This window comes from Entelurus aequoreus, linkage group LG16, assembly GCF_033978785.1.
Source record: "Entelurus aequoreus isolate RoL-2023_Sb linkage group LG16, RoL_Eaeq_v1.1, whole genome shotgun sequence".
Taxonomy (NCBI): Eukaryota; Metazoa; Chordata; class Actinopteri; order Syngnathiformes; family Syngnathidae; genus Entelurus; species Entelurus aequoreus.
Window position 1 is genome coordinate 16758188 of NC_084746.1, and position 20701 is coordinate 16778888.

At 41.9% G+C, this 20701-nt stretch overlaps 1 protein-coding gene across 6 annotated transcripts in view; it reads left to right on the forward strand.

Annotated features, from left to right (window-relative positions):
- The window catches only part of st3gal3b (ST3 beta-galactoside alpha-2,3-sialyltransferase 3b), a 212856-nt gene that overhangs the window by 27565 nt on the left and 164590 nt on the right, over positions 1 to 20701 (forward strand). For 5 of the 6 annotated variants that reach the window (XM_062022256.1, XM_062022255.1, XM_062022257.1 and 2 more), the window contains one exon: positions 9377 to 9521. In XM_062022256.1, the coding sequence (XP_061878240.1) occupies positions 9413 to 9521 (109 nt within the window). In that variant the 5' untranslated portion in view covers positions 9377 to 9412. Of the gene's footprint in view, positions 1 to 9376; positions 9522 to 20701 lie in introns of those variants that run through there. The other variant, XM_062022260.1, reaches the window with a different exon arrangement.

Consider the following 20701-nt stretch of genomic DNA (forward strand, 5'->3'; position numbering starts at 1 on the left):
AACACCGTATGAAAAAAACAGTCAACAGAAGGATATAACGTTCGCAGGAACCTACCACATAGCGAAGGACATACACTATTTGATTTCCTATTATGCAGCTCATTTTTATTTTACAGTTATTGAAATATCTTGTGGGACATCATGCACAAAAGTGCACTTTATTTGTTTTTAACTGTTGTAGTGGCATTCTGTACAAAAAGTGCACTTTAATTTAGTGTTTTGATATGTCATCTTAGTGACATCATGCACAAAAGTGCACTCATAGCTTGTTTTAAAAATGTTCTGACAATCTTGCACTTTGTTTTGAAATGACATGAATGTTTGTGCCACTGCTTAACTGTTTAATAAATACACTTTTGGTCAGTTGACTTAGTTGTGATTTCCCTCTCTGCATGAAAGTTTAAAATGAGCATATATTAATGCAGTATGAACAAGAATGTTTTAATGGAGACACATAGAATCATCATACTGGTGTGATTATATGCATCAAGTGTTAATTCAAGGCTAAGGCAAAATATCGAGATATCGTGTATCGTGACATGGCCTAAAAATATCGATATTAACAAAAGGCCATATTGCCCAGCCCTAGGTCTAATCAACGTCAGAACCAAACATTGATTAAATGTCATCAAAAAGCATTACGTTGGTTCCAGCATTAAGTTTGAGTTGCTCAACGTCAGGACCTAATTCAACAAATTCTCAACGTTGTTTCAATGTCTTGTGCCTGCTGTGGTGTGCCTCCTTTTCGGAAGGGATCTTGAACATTTTAAAGGGGCCCTATTGTGCAAAACCAACTTTTCTTACCTTTTGTAGGCATGTAACAAAAAATGTCAAATGCAAAATATCTTTAAACAATGATACCATTGCAAAGACCGAGGAAAAAAGCTTCTCAGTGGTACTTGAACCATTGTTGTGGGCCAAATATTAAAGGAGAACGTCACTTTTTAAAAAAATTTTTTGACTATCATCGACAATCCCTGTGTTCTCTGAACTACAGTACAGTCAATATCACCACCAGAAAAAGTTGCTAGATATGTTGCTAGTTGTTTTAAATAAAGAAAAAGTCACCAAGTCTCCAGAGACTTGATAAATTCTCAACAAAGTACACTGTACAATAGTAGCAACAATTGAAAATAGAGCAAAACAATATAATGTAAAAAATTCATATTAATACTAATTAATAAAACAGATTTTAAACAGATACTTTTTTTTTTAGACTTTTTAGAGAAAGTTATATCATTAAAGCAAATTATACGATGACAACTTCATCAATTTTTTATTTTATTTTTGTATCATGAAAAAATACAATCGTGTGCTTACGAACGGTATCCCTGCAGACTGTATTGATCTATATTGATTAGGGCTGCAACTAACGATTAATTTGATAATCGATTATTCTGTTGATTATTACTTCGATTAATCGATTAATAATCGGATAAAAGAGACAAACTACATTTCTATCCTTTCCAGCATTTTATTGAAAAAAACCCCAGCATACTGGCACCATACTTATTTTGATTATTGTTTCTCAGCTGTTTGTACATGTTGCAGTTTATAAATAAAGGTTTATAAAAAAAACTATAAAAAAAAACTGCCTATGCGCATAGCATAGATCCAACGAATCGATGACTAAATTAATCGCCAACTATTTTTATAATCGATTTTAATCGATTAGTTGTTGCAGCCCTAATATTGATATATAATGTAGGAACCAGAAATATTAACAGAAAGAAACAACCCTTTTGTGCGAATGAGTGTAAATGGGGGAGGGAGGTTTTTTGGGTTGGTGCACTAATTGTAATCGTATCTTGTGTTTTTTTATGTTGATTTAATTAAAACATTTATTTATTTATTTTAATTCTTGTGCGGCCCGGTACCCATACCGGTCCGTGGCCCGGTGGTTGGGGACCACTGATCTAAGCCACTAGTTAGTCTCCATTAGATGTACTTAAGCGACAGGGTAAGCTATCCCCAGAGGTGTGTACACTACAAACTACACGGCAAAAGTAACTTGCTACATCAACACTACATATACTGTATATATAAATATATATCTCAACTTAATGTACAACTTTCCAAATTGTCAGAGAATAAACGTTCAGTTTGTTCAATCAATCAATCAATGTTTATTTATATAGCCCTAAATCACAAGTGTCTCAAAGGGCTGTACAAGCCACAACGACATCCTCGGTACAGAGCCCACATACGGGCAGGAAAACTCACCCCAGTGGGACGTCAATGTGAATGACTATGAGAAACCTTGGAGAGGACCGCATATGTGGGTAACCCTCCCCCGTCTAAAAAAAACTGGAAACATGGCCTCTGTCTGGCTTTTTAACAATTTAACATTTATTTTACTTGCAAAGTTGCGGTACCATGAGGGGGAAGTCACTGGAAATATTAAATTTAAAATTTAAAATGAACCTTATGTGGTTTACGCCACCGCTGATGGACAGTTCGTTCAGATTTTGCTTCCTGGTTTTAAAGCTATCTTGCCTCTGATTGGCCCTGACCTAAGCCAGTTGTGACTCACCTTGCGTAAACCAGCCTATCTTTATGGAGTTTCTCCGTATTTTTTGGTTTTTTTATTCTCTTGCTGGATCCCTGGGTGTGACAAACATCAGTAATGGACGAGTTATCTCTTTGTAGCTTTTATGGACGCTACTACGTTATATGGGTCTATAAAAAGCTGCGCTACTGGACTCGCTACTGCTTCAAAAAGTAGTGAATCTACCGCTATACTAGTGGGAAATGTAGTTGAACCACGGAGCTTCGCTACATGTAGTTTGTTACCGCCCATCACTGCAGATATATCCTGTATAATTTTTTTTTACTGAATTGGTCCTAAATGCAACTTAAAGTATGGCGTAATTTATGGATAGCCTGACATGAAGCTAGTACGGAAATGTGGTTAAAAAGCCATTTTATGGTACTAGACTACAATCCGTTAAACTGTAGAAGATTTGAGATCTTCAAAATAGATAGTGGAGCGCTCTGCTGGAGAGAGAGAAAGCCTTTTCCCTTTTAATAGATGTCGGTCGAGTAGTAGGGCTTATTTGGCTTGTTAAGGCGAAATCCAGCAAGATTTGCTAAAAAAGATTTACGTTTCCGCAGAAAGGAAGGTGTGGTTTCCTATGAACTACCAGAAACATCATTTCTCTTAAAGGGTGTTAGCAGGACTGATGAGCACTGGCAACACAACCTACTATCATGTCCATGTTGTTTTGTTGTAAATTACTCATTCCGTTTTAAAACCAGTGATGTTGCTAAAAAAAAAACTGTAAAACTTCCTCTTCAGATTGTCTACCAAACCGCCACCTTCTTCAAACATATCAATGATACTATTATGTCCATGTTTTGTTGTGAATTACTCATTCTGTTTTAAAACCAGTGATGTTGCTAAAAAAAAACAGAAAAACTTCCACTACAGATTGTCTATCAAACCGCCACCTTCTTCAAACGTATCAACTAATCTTTTCAAAATGTACACTGTCTTAAAGACCTACTGAAACTCACTCCTACCGACCACGCAGTCTGATAGTTTATATATCAATGATGAAATCTTAACATTGCAACACATGCCAATACGGCCGGGTTAGATTAGTAAAGTGCAATTTTAAATTTCCCGCGAAATATTCTGCTGAAAACGTCTCGGTATGATGATGTTTGCGCGTGACGTCACGGACTGTGCGGACATATTGGGACACCATTGTGGCCAGCTATTAAGTCGTCTGTTTTCATCGCAAAATTCCCCAGTTTTCTGGACATCTGTGTTGGTGAATCTTTTGCAATTTGTTTAATAAACAATGAAGACAGCAAAGAAGAAAGCTGTAGGTGGGATCAGTGTATTAGCGGCTGGCTGCAGCAACACAACCAGGAAGACTTTGAGTTGGATAGCAGATGCGCTACCGTGAGTACGCAGCTTTGGCTTCCAAACAATTGATCGCTTGCCCGTCCGTGCGTGCCGCTATGTGCATGTCGGACTACAAGGCAAACTTAAAATGTTTATTTGGTACATGCTGTAAAGGTAGATGGCAGTCACACAGGAGATTTAAGTGTGGATTGCAGGTTGCGGCCTGTTCAATAAATGACGCTAGCATGTACCCGTAAGCAAGCAAGACCAAAACTTTGATGTTTCATTGAGAATATAGAACATTAAACGAAACTCTGTCAAAATGTTTTACTATGTCTTTGGTAAGCAACGAAGCCGCACAGCTTGATGGAATGCAGAGCATTACGGCTGCTGTAGTCAGACATACGGTCCAGTAAAATTCTGGCAATGGAGGTGCCAGTTTTTTACCATAAATTGTGTAATACCATAATGAGGCCTCTCCTTATTTATATTAAAATTTTATTCAGTTACAAGTGGCCCTCTGAGGGCAGCCATAACTGCTATGTAGCCCTCAATGAAAGTGAGTTTAATACCACTGATTTAAAAGGTCGTAAACATGTTTTCTTTGCTATGCAATCATTGAATTCATAATTAATAGTTTTTACTTTGCATTGATTGATTGATTGAGACTTTTATTAGTAGGTTGCACAGATGCATGATAGAATTTACCACGGTCAGGCCCAAAACAAATCAACCGCAGTAACCGAGGTATTACTCTAAGTCCAAACTGGATCGAACAACAGAGTTAATAATTTCAAATACCGTATTTTACGGACTATCACACTTAAAATCTTCTCTCAAAACTGGACAGTGCGCCTTATAACCCAGTGCGCCTAATGTACGTAATAATTCTGGTTTTGCTTACCGACCTCGAAGCAATTTTATTTGGTACATGGTGCACTGATACGTGTGACAAGTAGATGGCAGTCAAACATAAGAGATACGTGTAGACTGCAATATGATGGCAATATGACTCAAGTAAACAACACCATCCATCCATCCATCCATCTTCTTCCGCTTATCCGAGGTCGGGTCGCGGGGGCAGCAGCTTAAGCAGGGAAGCCCAGACTTCCCTCTCCCCAGCCACTTCGTCCAGCTCCTCCCGGGGGATCCCGAGGCGTTCCCAGGCCAGCCGGGAGACATAGTCTTCCCAACGTGTCCTGGGTCTTCCCCGTGGCCTCCTACCGGTCGGGCGTGCCCTAAACACCTCCCTAGGGAGGCGTTCGGGTGGCATCCTGACCAGATGCCCGAACCACCTCATCTGGCTCCTCTCGATGTGGAGGAGCAGCGGCTTTACTTTGAGCTCCCCCCAGATGGCAGAGCTTCTCACCCTATCTCTAAGGGAGAGCCCCGCCACCCCGCGAATGAAACTCATTTCGGCCGCTTGTACCCGTGATCTTGTCCTTTCGGTCATAACCCAAAGCTCATGACCATAGGTGAGGATGGGAACGTAGATCGACCGGTAAATTGAGAGCTTTGCCTTCCGGCTCAGCTCCTTCTTCACCACAACGGATCGATACAGCGTCCGCATTACTGAAGACGCCGCACCGATCCGCCTGTCGATCTCACGATCCACTCTTCCCTCACTCGTGAACAAGACTCCGAGGTACTTGAACTCCTCCACTTGGGGCAGGGTCTCTTCCGCAACCCGGAGATGGCACTCCACCCTTTTCCGGGCGAGAACCATGGATTCGGACTTGGAGGTGCTGATTCTCATCCCAGTCGCTTCACACTCAGCTGCGAACCGATCCAGCTGAAGATCCTGGCCAGATGAAGCCATCAGGACCACATCATCTGCAAAAAGCAGAGACCTAATCCTGCAGCCACCAAACCAGATCCCCTCAACGCCTTGACTGCGCCTAGAAATTCTGTCCATAAAAGTTATGAACAGAATCGGTGACAAAGGGCAGCCTTGGCGGAGTCCAACCCTCACTGGAAACGTTTCCGACTTACTGCCGGCAATGCGGACCAAACTCTGGCACTGATCATACAGGGAGCGGACCGCCACAATCAGACAGTCCGATACCCCATACTCTCTGAGCACTCCCCACAGGACTTCCCGAGGGACACGGTCGAATGCCTTTTCCAAGTCCACAAAGCACATGTAGACTGGTTGGGCAAACTCCCATGCACCCTCAAGGACCCTGCCGAGAGTATAGAGCTGGTCCACAGTTCCACGACCAGGACGAAAACCACACTGTTCCTCCTGAATCCGAGGTTCGACTATCCGGCGTAGCCTCCTCTCCAGCACACCTGAATGGACCTTACCGGGAAGGCTGAGGAGTGTGATCCCACGATAGTTAGAACACACCCTCCGGTTCCCCTTCTTAAAGAGAGGAACCACCACCCCGGTCTGCCAATCCAGAGGTACCGCCCCCGATGTCCACGCGATGCTGCAGAGTCTTGTCAACCAAGACAGCCCCACAGCATCCAGAGCCTTAAGGAACTCCGGGCGGATCTCATCCACCCCCGGGGCCTTGCCACAGAGGAGCTTTTTAACTACCTCAGCAACCTCAGCCCCAGAAATAGGAGAGCCCACCACAGATTCCCCAGGCTCTGCTTCCTCATAGGAAGACGTTTTGGTGGGATTGAGGAGGTCTTCGAAGTATTCCCTCCACCGATCCACAACATCCGCAGTCGAGGTCAGCAGAACACCATCCTCACCGTACACGGTGTTGATAGTGCACTGCTTCCCCTTCCTGAGGCGGCGGATGGTGGTCCAGAATCGCTTCGAAGCCGTCCGGAAGTCGTTTTCCATGGCTTCCCCGAACTCCTCCCATGTCCGAGTTTTTGCCTCTGCGACCGCCGAAGCCGCACACCGCTTGGCCTGTCGGTACCTGTCCGCTGCCTCAGGAGTCCTATGAGCCAAAAGAACCCGAAAGGACTCCTTCTTCAGCTTGACGGCATCCCTCACCGCCGGTGTCCACCAACGGGTTCTAGGATTACCGCCACGACAGGCACCAACTACCTTGCGGCCACAGCTCCAATCAGCCGCCTCGACAATAGAGGTGCGGAACATGGTCCATTCGGACTCAATGTCCAGCACCTCCCTCGTGACATGTTCAAAGTTCTTCCGGAGGTGGGAATTGAAACTCTCTGACAGGAGACTCTGCCAGACGTTCCCAGCAAACCCTCACAATGCGTTTGGGCCTGCCAGGTCTGTCCGGCATCCTCCCCCACCATCGCAGCCAACTCACTACCAGGTGGTGATCGGTAGAAAGCTCCGCCCCTCTCTTCACCCGAGTGTCCAGAACATGAGGCCGCAAATCCGACGACACAACTACAAAGTCGATCATGGAACTGCGGCCTAAGGTGTCCTGGTGCCAAGTGCACATATGGACACCCTTATGTTTGAACATGGTGTTCGTTATGGACAATCTGTGACGGGCACAAAAGTCCAATAACAAAACACCGCTCGGGTTCAGATCCGGGCAGCCATTCTTCCCAATCACGCCTCTCCAGGTTTCACTGTCGCTGCCAACATGAGCGTTGAAGTCCTCCAGTAGAACGAGGGAATCACCCGGGGGAGTACTCAAGTACTCCCTCGAGTGAATCCAAAAAGGGTGGGTACTCTGAGCTGCGGCTTGGCGCGTAAGCGCAAACCACAGTCAGGACCCGTTCCCCCACCCGAAGGCGGAGGGAAGCTACCCTCTCGTCCACCGGGTTGAACTCCAACATGCAGGCTCTGAGCCGGGGGGCAACAAGAATTGCCACCCCAGCCCGTCGCCTCTCACTGCCGGCAACGCCAGAGTAGAAGAGAGTCCAGCCCCTCTCGAGAGAACTGGTTCCAGAGCCCTTGCTGTGCGTCGAAGTGAGTCTGACTATGTCTAGTCGGAACTTCTCCACCTCGCGCACTAGCTCAGGCTCCTTCCCCCCCAGCGAGGTGACGTTCCACGTCCCAAGAGCTAGCTTCTGTAGCCGAGGATCGGACCGCCAAGTGCCCTGCCTTCGGCTGCCGCCCAGCTCACATCGCACCCGACCTCTATGACCCCTGCTATGGGTGGTGAGCCCATTGGAGGGGGAACCCACGTTGCCTCTTCGGGCTGTGCCCGGCCGGGCCCCATGGGGACAGGCCCGGCCACCAGGCGCTCGCCATCGTGTCCCACCTCCGGGCCTGGCTCCAGAGGGGGGCCCCGATGACCCGCGTCCGGGCGAGGGAAATCTGGGTCCATAGTTTTTATTTCTCATTGAGGTCTTCGAGCTGCTCTTTGTCTGATCCCTCACCTAGGACCAGTTTGTCTTGGGAGACCCTACCAGGGGGCCTTTGCCCCCGGACAACGTAGCTCCTAGGATCATTGGGACACGCAAACTCCTCTACCACGGTAAGGTGGCAGCTCAGAGTGGAAACAACACCAACATTTTAAATGTTCCAATGGAAATATAGAACATTACACACTCCGCTCAAATATCTTATCAAAATGTCCGGAAAAAAAGGTAAGTATCAAATTTAAAAACCAAGATTAATAGTCCAGTCTAGAGATGTCCGATAATGTCTTTTTTGCCGATATCCGATATTGTCCAACTCTTAATTACCGATTCCGATATGAACTGATATATATATATATATATATATATATACAGTCGCGGCATTAACACATTATTACGCCTAATTTTGTTGTGATGCATTAAACAACGTAACAAGGTTTTCCAAAATAAATCAACTCAAGTTATGGAAAAGATGACAGTCACTCGTAGTCGAGTATGACTGTCCTCAGAATGGATGGATTCCCATTCGGGAGGACGCCTGCGCGTGACGTCTTTTAGCGTGGGGAGACTGATGCGCCTGCAGCCACCACACGGTCCTTGGCAGAGAGGGGCCTTGATCCAGTGGCATGGATCCATGACGACTGGAGACCACCCTCTGTTGCAGCCTTCATCCGCCTTCAGTGCCGTTGTGACATGCAGTGTCATCCTCCGCCACTTCCACCGTTGAGGTCTTTGAAATGCTATTTAACCCATAGCTGGGACCCTGACAGGTACTACCACCCCGAGTTAGAGTGGACCTGGGAGCAATGATGACTGAGGGGTAACTCCACCTTCCCCAAAACTCCAGAACTCCCGAACTGAAGCCTCATCACCGGATGCAGTTTTGAGTCATACCCAGGACAAGGCGCTCTGTACTTCTCCCTACGTCCGTGTACCACTCCGTACAGTGGCATTTTAAAAAGTCATAAATTTTACTTTTTGAAACCGATACCGATAATTTCCGATATTACATTTTAAAGCATTTATCGGCAGTCTGATATTACCGGACATCTCTCGTCCAGTCTTTTCTGTTGAAACCTTTTAGACCGATGTCAATGAAATGATGTACAGTGTGACACTCCTCCCTGTAATCATGGCCCTCTCAGGCGCTAATGCTCACTGGTTATATCCGTTCATTGCCCTTATCTCAACCCAGCATTGTTGCTACTGGTAAATGACTTTCCAGTCCAGTATTGTATGTGGAAGTTGAATCGCTCTCTCTGCTCCTGTGCCATGCAGATGTCCTGGATGGTGCCATGTGAATGACTGAAGACCATGAAGCCCACTCGCAAGCTGCTGTTCGTCCTGTGCCCCATGCTGGTCCTAGGCTTCATTTACTATTCCTCTGGGAAGCTACACCTACACGTATGGGGCCAGAAGTTACGTAAGTCAGACCTGTAGTCTGTCCGCTGCCACCATTTTCCATCATTTTGTCATATTTTAGAAACTTATGCACATTTGTTGTATTGTTTTTAATTGTATTATGTCTGGTTGCCGTATTGTGCTGGTTGCTTGTGAGCGATCTGTTCTTCTCAATCTGTGTTCTTAATTTATTTCCTCTTTCCTCCCAATAACTGCCAGACTCTTTTGTTTTTCAAATCATTCAATGGTAAATCCATGAGTGTTGTGGGAAAATCCTGATCAGATTTTCTGGTGCTGGTGTTGGCCCTTTTTACTGTAGGGCTCTCGAAATCCGCAGATCCACCCAAATAGGTTACAGTATGTAATGGAACATTTTACAGCCCTCTTTTTAAAAGTGATTACATGCAGTTTCTTTTGACTTCTGAAACCACCAGTAAGAAATGACGTCTTGAGATTTCCACTCTAAATATATGAAACGGTACCTAGTTGAAAATGCTGTTCTCAAACATGACTTTCCACCAAAATTGTCCTCCTGAAGGCTTGTGTATTAAGTTAGGACTCTAAGTAATTCCACAACAGATGAGAAAGCACTGTTGTTTACTTTATTGGCAGGTTGGTATCACCAGAAACCATTTGCCAAAAGTACAAATATGAAATTTAAGACTTTTTTCATGGTTGCATACCTTTTTTGTTTAGTGTAGTGAAGTGACTATTTCCTAAGATGCTGCTTAGACCAGTGTTTTTAAACCTTTTTTGAGCCCAGGCACATTTTTTGCGTTGAAAAAATCCGGAGGCACACCACCAGCAGAAATCATCATATTTTAGTGGCTTTTTCTCTTTTTTTGGTATTTTCCTGTAGCAGTTTCATGTCTTCCTTTGAGCGATATTTCCCGCATCTACTTTGTTTCAGCAATCAAGGATATTTCAGTTGTTTTTATCCTTCTTTGTGGGGACATTGTTGATTGTCATGTTCGGATGTACTTTGTGGACGCCGCCTTTGCTCCACAGTAAGTCTTTGCCGTCGTCCAGCATTCTGTTTTTGTTTACTTTGTAGCCAGTTCAGTTTTAGTTTCGTTCTGCATAGCCTTCCCTAAGCTTCAATGCCTTTTGTTAGGACCACTGACCTTTTGTTTATTTTTGGTTTAAGCATTAGATACCTTTTTACCTGCACGCTGCCTCCCGCTGTTTCCGACATCTACAAAGCAATTAGCTACCGGCTGCCACCTACTGATATGGAAGAGTATTACACGGTTACTCTGCCGAGCTCTAGACAGCACCGACACTCAACAACAACACATAGTTTGCAGACTATAATTACTGGTTTGCAAAAAATATTTTTAACCCAAACAGATGAAATTAGATCATCTCCCACAGCACACCAGACTGTATCTCACGGCACACTAGTGTGCCGCGGCACAGTGGTTGAAAAACACTGGCCTAGACGGTGCTAACTTTCGAAAGTGTTGTAAGCATTATATCCCGCTGTCTTCCAACTTCGACCTTGTAAATAATGCTCCACATAACAAGACAAACAGGTCTGAGGTGAAGGATTAGACAAAGAGCAGCTCAAAGACCTCTATGAAAAATAAAAACAAGAGACCCAGATTTCCCTCACCCGGACATGGGTCACCAGGGCCCCCCTCTGGAGCCAGGCCGGAGGTGGGGCACGATGGCGAGCGACCGGTGGCCGGGCCTGTCCCGATGGGGCCCGGCCAGGTACAGCCCAAAGAGGCAATGTGGGTCCCCCCTCCAACGGGCTCACCACCCATAGCAGGGGCCATAGTGGTCGGGAGCGATGTAAGCCGGGCGGCAGCCAAAGGCAGGGCACTGGGCGGTCCGATCCTCGGAGGAGGCCACGGGGAAGATCCAGGACACATTGGGAAGACTATGTCTCCCGGCTGGCCTGGGAACGCCTCGGGATTCCCCGGTAAGAGCTGGACGAAGTGGCTGGGGAGAGGGAAGTCTGGGCTTCCCTGATTAGCTGCTGCCCCCGCGGCCTGACCTCGGATAAGCGGAAGAAGATGGATGGATAACGCAGTGTCATGTTGTAAATGTTATCATAAATGTGCCCGTTACTACATTACAGTATGTATTTAAAACCTTAACGGAGGTGTTTGGATGTTTTTTAGCTTTATAGGCAGAATAGAGCGTCTCTCATAGGCTCCATTGTAAGCAGAGTTTTGATTGCATTTATTTACAAGTTAGAATGCATAAAAAACCCTAAAAATACATGTTCTTGTCTTACATAAGGATTGTGACTGATGGGCAAAAAAATAAAAATAAAAAGGTGCATTTCTCCTTTTAAATAAAATAACGCAGGTGGCACAGGGGTTAGTGCATGTGCCTCACAATACGGCTCTGGATCTTTCTGTGTGGAGTTTGCATGTTCTCCCCGTGACTGCGTGGGTTCCCTCCGGGTACTCCGGCTTCCTCCCATCGCCAAAAACATGCACCTGGGGATAGGTTGATTGGCAACACTAAATTGGCCCTAGTGTGTGAATGTGAGTGTGAATGTTGTCTGTCTATCTGTGTTGGCCCTGCGATGAGGTGGCGACTTGTCCCGGGTGTACCCCGCCTTCTGCCCGAATGCAGCTGGAATAGGCTCCAGCACCCCCTGCCACCCCAAAAGGGACAAGCGGTAGAAAATGGATGGATGCGTTCTAAAATGCAGCTCTAGTGCGGACACACACAGAGGAGGTACGAGTAGTAGTAATAATAATAAAAATAATAATAATAATGGATTAGATTTATATAGCGCTTTTCTAGACACTCAAAGCGCTTACAGAGAAGTGGGAACCCATCATTCATTCACACCTGGTGGTGGTAAGCTACATTCATAGCCACAGCTGCCCTGGGGTAGACTGACGGAAGCGTGGCTGCCAGTTTGCGCCTACGGCCCCTCCGACCACCACCCATCATTCATCATTCATTCATTCACCAGTGTGAGCGGCAATAGGGGCAAGGGTGAAGTGTCCTGCCCAAGGACACAACGGCAGCGATTTGGATGTCAAGAGGCGTGGAGCGAACCTGCAACACGGCCGCTCTACCCACTACGCCATGCCGCCCCGAGAACATGAGAGGAGAAAATGCTAATCGCGGCACTAAGCTAGATTGAATGTGAAGTAGTGAAACAAGAAAAGAATAGATGCTTTGTACAATTCAACAAAAGTTTAGCTGGAACCGTCTTACATCAGAGAGTAACCAGGAAATTAGCAAGTAGATAAGTTAGGAGAGACAATAATATAATAATAATAATTAGAGATATCCGATAATATCGGACTGCCAATATATAAATGCTTTAAAATGTAATATCGGAAATTATCGGTATCTGTTTCAAAAAGTAAAATGTATGACTTTTTAAAACGCCGCTGTACGGAGTGGTACACGGACACAGGGAGAAGTACAGAGCGCCAATAAACCTTAAAGGCACTGCCTTTGCGTGCCGGCCCAACCACATAATATCTACGGCTTCTCACACACAAGTGAATGCAAGGCATACTTGGTCAACAGCCATACAGGTCACACTGAGTTTATTATATATTATACGACTACATTGACACGCTCATGGAAATTCGCATTGCGATCATTTGAAACAAATGTTTAACAAATGAGATTGGAACTTAAAATTCTCATGAATCAGCAAAAGCATTTCTACTTACCGGCATATCACCAAACTTAGTGGAAACGAACATTGATCGGCTGACCGCTAATATTATAGTCCTAGAAATGTTGCTCAAAAGTCAAACTCTAATTTTAAAACAACGTAGTCAATGTTTTGTGGAACATGAATGCCAAAGAAAAAACATGTTACTTGGCACAAGTGTGGGAAACACTGCACTAAACAAAAGGTGGATGACTGTGTCATTAATTAACTTCAACCTAAAAACTCATTGGCCCCGTTTACACTGCATTCCAAACCTGATTTTTTTTTGTCCTCAAGTGACACAGATCTGATTTTTTTCTCCAGTTTAAACTCTCTAAATTGCTTCAAATATGATCTTTTCACAGCCGCATTAGGATGTAGTCCCAATCCGATTAGAATCTGATTTTGTCAGATGTAACTTCAGTCTGAACTGTTCGTTTTTGAGCGAGCTAAGTTCGTGTGGGCGGCAAAGGCACAGCCCGCCAGTGGGAGTGTATACGTCGTTACAACATCCGGTTTTGGTGAGCTAAGGCATTTTTCGGTGGCTAAATTTTCGGTGCGTCCCTAGTCAATATTGCGCAAATAACAGGCTAATGAATATATGTTTTGATACCAAAGAAATGGCAATTGTTGAAGAACCAGAATTGATGCTGTGGTGTATTTGCTTACATGTTATGTACATTGCGTAAGTTGTTTACGTAAGTGAGTTGAAAAATAAAGCTAATGTAGATGTCCGTGTCGCCTCTAATTGAAGGCCATAAAAAGATTAGAACCCTACTAAATATATTACACTATATATATCTATTCAAACATTATACAGTTCCCTCGCTACGACACGGTTGTAGCTCTTACAGATTTTTTTATGTGTAATTTTTTAGTGTCATGCTTTTTTTTTTTTTTTTACAGCGTATGGATGCGCATTGTGTTCTGCATCCTGATTCGCTTAGGGACTGTGTAGACCATTGTCGATCAGTCTTCTTCATGCCATGTGTCCTGTACAGTACAGAATGTATACTGTGGTGGGGGATATAATCCTGAACAAGTTTTTAATATGGATGAGACAGGCTTATTTTGGAAACGAATGCCCCCTCGCACCTTGTATAATGCAGGACGAAGCCAAAAGCGCAGGATTTAAGGCCCAAAAAGATTGTGTGACTCTGGGAATGTGTGGAAGTGTGTGGCCCTTTTTTGATAAAACCCGGGCTTATTTATAGGGCAAAAAATCCTAGAGCCCTAAAGAACAGGTTTTGATCTTTGGTTTCATTCTTTAATACAGTAGTGTACTGTACTTATTTTTTTAAATCCACGAAGGTTGGAGCTTTGAGAATGTTTAAACGAGAGAAATGTGACAAAATGTTAATGCCTGTCCGAGAAAAGTTTATAAAGTGTGTGGTTAGGGGTTTTACAGACTTAAAATGTATATAAGAAACGAAAAAACATACTGTATAGTACTGTAAATAAAAAACATGCACAGTAAATGGAAAAAAAACATCCTGTAAATGAAAAAACATTTAGTTTAAACGAAAAAAATATATAAAAAACGAAGAAAAAAATGTAACTTCTACCACACAGATTTCACTTAAAGGAGGTATTTTTTGGAACGCAACCCCAGCGTTAAACGAGGGAACACTGTATTTGTTTAATTTATTTTCACGTAAAACACATTTTTAAGGTGTGACAACTTTTTTATTTTTTATTTTGTAGTAGTACTAGTACTAGCGACTTCCTTGTTCATTTACGGCAGGGGTGCTCACACTTTTTCTGCAGGCGAGCTACTTTTCAATTGATCAAGTCGCGGGGATCTACCTCATTCATACATATAATTTATATTTACTTATTTATGAAATATATGTTTTTGTTAACAAGTTAAAGGTGTTTAATGATAATGCAAGCATGTTTAACACACATAGTTAATATTGTTAATAAATTAAAGGTGTTTAATGATAATACAAAAATGTTTAAAACATATAGTTAATATTGTTAACAAGTTAAAGGTGTTTGATGATAATACAAGCATGTTTAACACATATAATTAATATTGTTAACAAGTTAAAGGTGTTTAAATATATTACAAGCATGTTTAACATATATAGTTAATATTGTTAACAAGTTAAAGGTGTTTAAAGATAATGCAAGCATGTTTAACACATATAGATTCCTTTCTTTCATGAAGACAAGAATATAAGTTGGTGTATTACCTGATTCTGATGAATTGCATTGATAGGAATCAGACAGTGGTGCTGATAACATCCGCATTTTCAAATGGAGGAGAAAAAAAGTCCTCCTTTCTGTCCAATACCACATGAAAGTGGTTGGTTTTTGGCATCTTATTTGTCCAGCTTCCGTACTTCTTTGTATACACTTTACAAGAAATACATTGGCGGTAAACTCCGTAGCTTGCTAGCTTGTGCACGCCAGCTTTCTGAGACTCTTATTTTGTTAGCGCAGGCAGGATGAAGCACCGCTTTTATTGTGCAACTGTGCAGTCGGTCTTTGGAGTTTTGACGACAGGTACGGCGCCAGAGTCTGTTGAAATAAAGAGTTTTTCGCCTTCCTGTCGGTAATTTTTTCTTAATAATGAGCTGGTAGCAGCCAGCGTCATCTCAGAAGACCCTCGAGGTGCCGTGAATGTCAATCAAGTGACGAAAGTGACGTCATAGTGAAGATTTATGATCGCTCATTTTTAGGACTATTTTTTTTAAATGCCTGGCTGGGGATCGACTGACACACCCTCCGTGATCGACCGGTAGATCGCGATCGACGTAATGAGCACCCCTGATTTACGGAATCTAGTCAACATTGTTTGTTTTTCACTTTATCGAACTGCGCATGCAAGTGACGTCGAGGCCACATTGGGGTCTGATAAAGATTAAATTTTACTTGCAGTGTAAGCAGTCGACTGGAAAAAAAATCTGATTTGGAAAAAAATCCCATTTTGGCCACGCTAGAGTATCTTTTGGGAAGAAGTCCTTCAAAACAAAAGCCCTCATCATTGATCTCTGACCCTACAAATGTTCTTCTAGATAAGTCATTTTCAAATAATGGGGGTGCGATGCCATAGGGGGTTCTAAAGTCCTGTCCTAAATGTTTTTTAATGTTGCCTTCATGTTTTTTCTGCTGGGTTTGTGTCTTTACTAGTTTGGATTACTTTTTAGGACTGTTTAGAAATGTTTGTTCTACACTACCAGATTGGACCCAATATGACGTTAAAAGGCTGTCATGTGCAACACTGGACTTGTGTAGAAAATACTCTTCTGATTGATTAATACATGCGGTGGGCTGATACAGCTGTGTCCGCAGACTCTTATCACTTTATTGTGTTGCCAACAAACTGTGCTCCAGCAGCGTATTAGCTCTAGCAGTAATAACATGTACCACAGTTATTTATTGATCTCCGATAGAAAGTGTAAACCTCGCGGTCATGCTGACAAATGTGTAGTGTTTAATTAAACCATATCGTACTTCCATTTTGTGCTATTGCAGCCAAGTGTTTATTTTGGAATGGTAAACCCTGATGGTGTAGGCAGGGTAGTGCTAGCTGTGTCAACTGTGTAAGAAGTGTGATGTCTTACCAGCGTGACACAGAGTAGCTTTCCAATGAATGCAGCAAATAGGAATGCGACACGGTGCCTTGCTCATGTACAGTGTAAACAAGTAATCCAAATGGCTTAGAATTCATGGTATTTTGGAAAATTGGCTTGTTCATGGAAATTTAAGATTTCCGGGAAAAGAGGGTATTTTTTTAAAAATTGGTAAAAAAGTTTAATTTTCTGAATGGTCTGTGTTGGAATTTTTTTAAACGGTTGAGAAATGTTGAAGTAGTAACATTTTAATTGAGATACAGTATTACAGAATTCCTGGAATTTTGGGAAAACCAGAAATTTTTCCTGTTCAAAAAACAATTTTGTTTTTTGTCCTGATTAAGAGGAATGTTTTGATGGTAGAACGGTTGCAGTGGGTTGGAAAATGTGGAAGGAGTAGTCGCCAGAAAAAGGGGTGAACAAAGGGTTTGAAAAAAACGTGAATTCTGGGAATTCCTGGAATTTTATGAACTTGGAAAACTGATAGTTTCAATGTCCAGGATAAGTGGAATGTGTTGAAGGTGGAATGGTTTGAATAGGTTGAAAAATGTGGGAATTGTGCAACTTGGAAAAATGTCCCATTCATTTCAATAAGAACTTTCTGGAAATTTGGGAATTTTGGGAAATGTGGCATTAAAAAAAAAATGGAGCATGAATGAATGTCCTGAGTGAGCTGAATTGGTTGGTGTTGGAATTGTTTAAATCGGTCAAGAAATGTTGAAGTGGTAACAGTTTTTTAATTGAAAAATGGTATTACAGAATTTCGGGAAAACCGGGAATTTTTCAAGTTCTTAAACCAACTTGTTTTTTTGTCCTGACTAAGAGGAATGTTTTGACAGTGGAATGTTTGAAATGGGTTGAAAATATGAAGTCATCGCACTAAAAAAGGTTGGAAATAGGGTTAGAAAAAAAACAGGAATTCCAGGAAATTTGTTGAACGTGGAATAGTGGTTGTTTGAATTTCCAGGATGAATTGAATGTGTTGAAAGTGGAATTGTTTGAATCGGGTGAAAAATGTGGGAATAGTTGAGGTTTGAAAAATCGATAATTCATTTTTAATGGGGAAAATGTCTTTTAAAAACTGGGAATTCTAGGAAACCCGGGAATTTTTTTTAATAATTGTTGAAGTAGAGCACAATTCCTGAACATGCTGAATATTTTGAAGTTGGAACGGTTTGAATCAGATGAAAATTGTGGGAGTTGTGGAACTTTGAAAAATGTCCCATTCTTTTCAATGGGAATTTCATGGGAATTTCATGGAAATTTAGGAATTTTGGGATAAGAGGGAATTTTTTGAATGAGTTGAAATCGTCGGTGTTGGAATTTTTCAAAACTGTCGAGAAATGTTGAAGTAGTAACATTTTTAATTAGGATATAGTATTAGAAAATTCCTGGAATTTCAGGAAAACCGGGAATATTCCCTGTCTAATTATTTGGTCAGTGGCTGAACTTCACTTAGTCTTTACCATATGCTTTCTTTGGACCACATTATGTTCAACACTGACTGGAACTATTCCAATGTAGTCTGTAAACTAGCTTGCTCTAAAAGGTTCATTATGTCTTCTTTTTCATTGACTTTTCAAATGTTTTTGTAATCAGACAATATTTTCGGTATATTAAATCACCGGACCGCAGCCCGGTACCGGTCCGCAGCCCGGTACCGGTCCGCGCAAGAAATAATAAAAAAAATAAAAAATAAATTTATTTTTTATTTATTTATTTATTAAATCAACATAGAAAACACAATATATACATATTGTGTATGTGTATGTCAATATAGATCAATACAGTCTGCAGGAATACAGTCCGTAAGCACACATGATTGTATTTCTTAAACCCCCCCGGTCCTTGGGACAAATTTTCAAGCGTTGACGGTCCCCAGCTACAAAAAGGTTGGGGACCACTGTATTCAATGGAATTTTTACCTGACATGTTTCGACTGTCATCTGCAGCCTTCTTCAGAAGGGTCACCTGACCACTGTGACGTGTTGCCTATCAGCTGTTCTTATAGGTGAGGCCAACCAGGCAGACCTGTCAAGTCTACCTGGTTGGCTTGATGGTTCATGGAGGAGGGAGTCCCAGGTATGCGAGAGCATGAATGCTCCCTCAACCCGATTGATGGTTTCCCTGGACCGCTTCATTAGTTCCATCGCCTCCTTAATCCATCGTTTGAATTTGTTACTTTCTGTCCCCATGATTTGGGCATTGTCCGAGTCCGTGATGTGGTTATTTATTTTGCAATGATCCGGTATGGCTGATTTTAAGGTTTTTCTTGTTTGGATTTTTGTTTTAGGCTTCTTGTAAACCTTCCAGTTGTCTCTTTTTCACATTCTTTCTGATGTTCTTTCTTCCTTGTGTTAAATGTCCTCCCTGTTTCTCCGATGCATGATTTACATGGGATTCCGTAAATGATATTGCATTTCTTGTCTTGTTCTACAAGTAAGTCTTGTTTTCGTGTGAGGTTTAACTGTTGTTTATTTTTGTTTGTTCATGACCCGCTGTATTGGTTCAGTTCTTCCCCTAATGCACAGGTGTAAAACTCAAGGCCCGCGGGCCAGATCTGGCCCTCTAGGTCATTTTACATGTTCTTTCTTTACTTTCTTATTTTCTTAATAAAGGTATTAGGTTTTTTTCTACTTTGACAGGGGGGAAAATAGTGTCCAATATTGCAACAAATATAATATCTAACTTATTTGGTCAAAATCCAAATAAATACTTAAATATCTGCTTAATTTATGATTTTGAAGCAAGTTATCCATCAAATTGTACACTATAAAAATGACCAATAGATCTTACTGTAAAATTTAGGGAGTATTTTACAGCATATTACTGGAAGTTGAAAAAAAAACGATCAATGTTTGTTTTTTTACAGTAAAATTAAGTCGAAAAAGACAAGCGGTAGAAAATGGATGTATGGATGGAGCCGTCAGTTGTTGTTTTTTTTTTACTGTAAAATCCACATTTTATTATGGTAAAAAACTAAGAGCTGAGTTGCCAAAATAAAATTAAACAGCGGTACTGTATTTCTATTTACAGTAATGTTGTAAAAATAATGATAAAAAAACAAAACACCATATATTTTACAGTAACATTCTGGCAACTAAGCTGCCAGTTTTTTTTCTGTAAAAAAGTGTAAAATCCACAGATTTTTTTACTCTTTGTTTAAAAAAAAAAAGAAAAAAAAAAGTAAAATTTAAATTCTTAGACAAATTCATTAATTATTTACTGTTAATGGCAGCCATGACTGCGGTGTGGCCCTCAATGAAAACAAGTTTGACACCCCCACCCTAATGTATGGTAAGGTTAGGACTTTTTGTTCTTTATTTCAGGTTTTTCTTTGGGTTTCGTCTTTGTTCTCTTTTCCTGTTTTTTTTAGGGACCGAATGTCCCTTTGGGACAGAGGACCCTATTGTATTTCTAGTTTTTACTTGTTCTTCCCCTTTTTTGAGTGTATTTTTGACGTTTCTCTTAATAATAATAATAATAATGAAGCGCTTTTCTAGACACTCAAAGCGCTTCACAGAGAAGTGAGAACTCTTCTTTTTTTCTGTCTTCTTCTTTTGTTACGATGTTTGCTCGTTGATAGTGTTGTCACGACTGATAGTTTGTGTGCTGTGGGATGTTCGGAGGTCCAGAGTAGATATTAGTCGGTCTGCCTGGTTGGCCACGCTTACAAGAACAGCTGGTGGGCAACACGTCACAGTGGTCAGGTGACCCTTCTGAAGAAGACTGCAGATGACAGTCGACACATGTCCGGTCAAAATTCCATTAATATACTGAAAATATTGTCTGATTACAAGAACATTTTGAAAATTGTAAACAAGCTTTTTTGACAAACACATTCACACTAGGGCTGGCCATATTGCTATATTGTGATGGATTAATCAAAAGCAAACAAACAAAATTACATTTCATAGTTGAAATTTTATGGCATAATACAATCTAAAAGAATTAACTAATTTAAATTAATAAATAAAT